The sequence below is a fragment of the Cyprinodon variegatus genome, unplaced genomic scaffold (genome assembly GCF_000732505.1).
Source record: "Cyprinodon variegatus isolate N-32 unplaced genomic scaffold, C_variegatus-1.0 Scaffold479, whole genome shotgun sequence".
NCBI lineage: Eukaryota > Metazoa > Chordata > Actinopteri > Cyprinodontiformes > Cyprinodontidae > Cyprinodon > Cyprinodon variegatus.
Window position 1 is genome coordinate 572,794 of NW_015150932.1, and position 1,196 is coordinate 573,989.

Consider the following 1,196-nt stretch of genomic DNA (forward strand, 5'->3'; position numbering starts at 1 on the left):
TATTCTTGTATTTAAAATAAAAACCTCGATCCTGTCCCTAATGCTCCGTCGCAGGACAGAACATTTTAACAGAAGAAAAAAGTTTAGGTTAAATGCTAAATATTGGTATATTTTTATAGTTTTCCTATAATTCCTGCTCTGAGTTTCTCTGTCTGCTAAAGACGTGTTTTAGAGTCTCTCCTCCAGTTAACGATTAATAACTGAATTAGTTGATTATTTCACTAATCCATTAGTCTGATTAATAATGAACCAGAGCAACGTTGTCAGTCAGATTTCCTGGTCCTCCTGTAGAGTCGCTGAGCTTTCCTAAGCAGCAGACCGAACCAGTAGACCTGTGGAGCGAGGAGCAGCAGGTTCCCCAGGTTACAGTGCAGAGGAAGGTGGAAGGCCACCCGGTGCAGAGGAACGGACGCATGGCGGCCGTACATCCAGTACATGAAGGGGAAGAGAAGGATGCGACACGTGAAGAAGGTCAGGAGCGCGACCAGGCCGTTGATCCTATACAGCTTGGTGTCGTCGAGGTGCAGCTGGGAGAAAGAAACGGAGAAACACGGATGGAGACCTGGAATAATCCGCATCACGATCCGAGTCAATACGATTCCATTATTCACCTGAATGAGAATCTTTCCTATGCAGATGAACGGAGTGCTGAGCTCGGTGAGGAACAGGCAGCCGATGAAGAAATCTCCAAGTCCTCGCCTGAAAAACTGAAGCGGAAACAGAAAGACCATCCGGCCATTTATTCTACGCTGAGATTTCAGGCTTAATATGAAACATTAAAAGATGATCTGATGGAAGACATGAAAACTTTAGCTGCTTTAAGAGAAACTTGGTTAAAGTTTCTTATTCTGATGAACTTTAAACCCAAACAGCAGCAGCCTATAAATAACTTCTCATATCATACAAAGGATCAAATTCTAATTCTGTTTAAATTAAAACTGACTTAATAATTAAATTCAGACAAATGTTGCACTCTAACTGTAGACTTACTGGGCTTATTTATCTTTCTACTGCTAGCCTCTTATAAAGGGCTTTATTCTCCAAGAAGAAGAAACATTATGATCTGATTCCCCAGGAGGACATCTAGCTTTACAGCAGTAGACTAGCTGTAGAAAAAAAATCCTTCATCCGTTTCTATTTTCATGTTTTCTAAACTAAAACCAGGCTTTGTTGGGCTGCTGGATAAAACCTGGAAC

General features: G+C 41.5%; 1 protein-coding gene across 1 annotated transcript in view; it reads right to left on the reverse strand.

Annotated features, from left to right (window-relative positions):
* Positions 1–6: 6 nt before the first annotated feature.
* Positions 7–1,196, reverse strand: part of fam57a (family with sequence similarity 57 member A) — a gene marked incomplete at its 5' end in the record, with an annotated part of 6,503 nt that continues 5,313 nt past the window's right edge. The window contains 2 exons of the mRNA XM_015389899.1: positions 7–527; positions 612–707. Of these exons, the coding sequence (XP_015245385.1) occupies positions 264–527; positions 612–707 (360 nt within the window). The remainder of the gene's footprint in view (positions 528–611; positions 708–1,196) is intronic.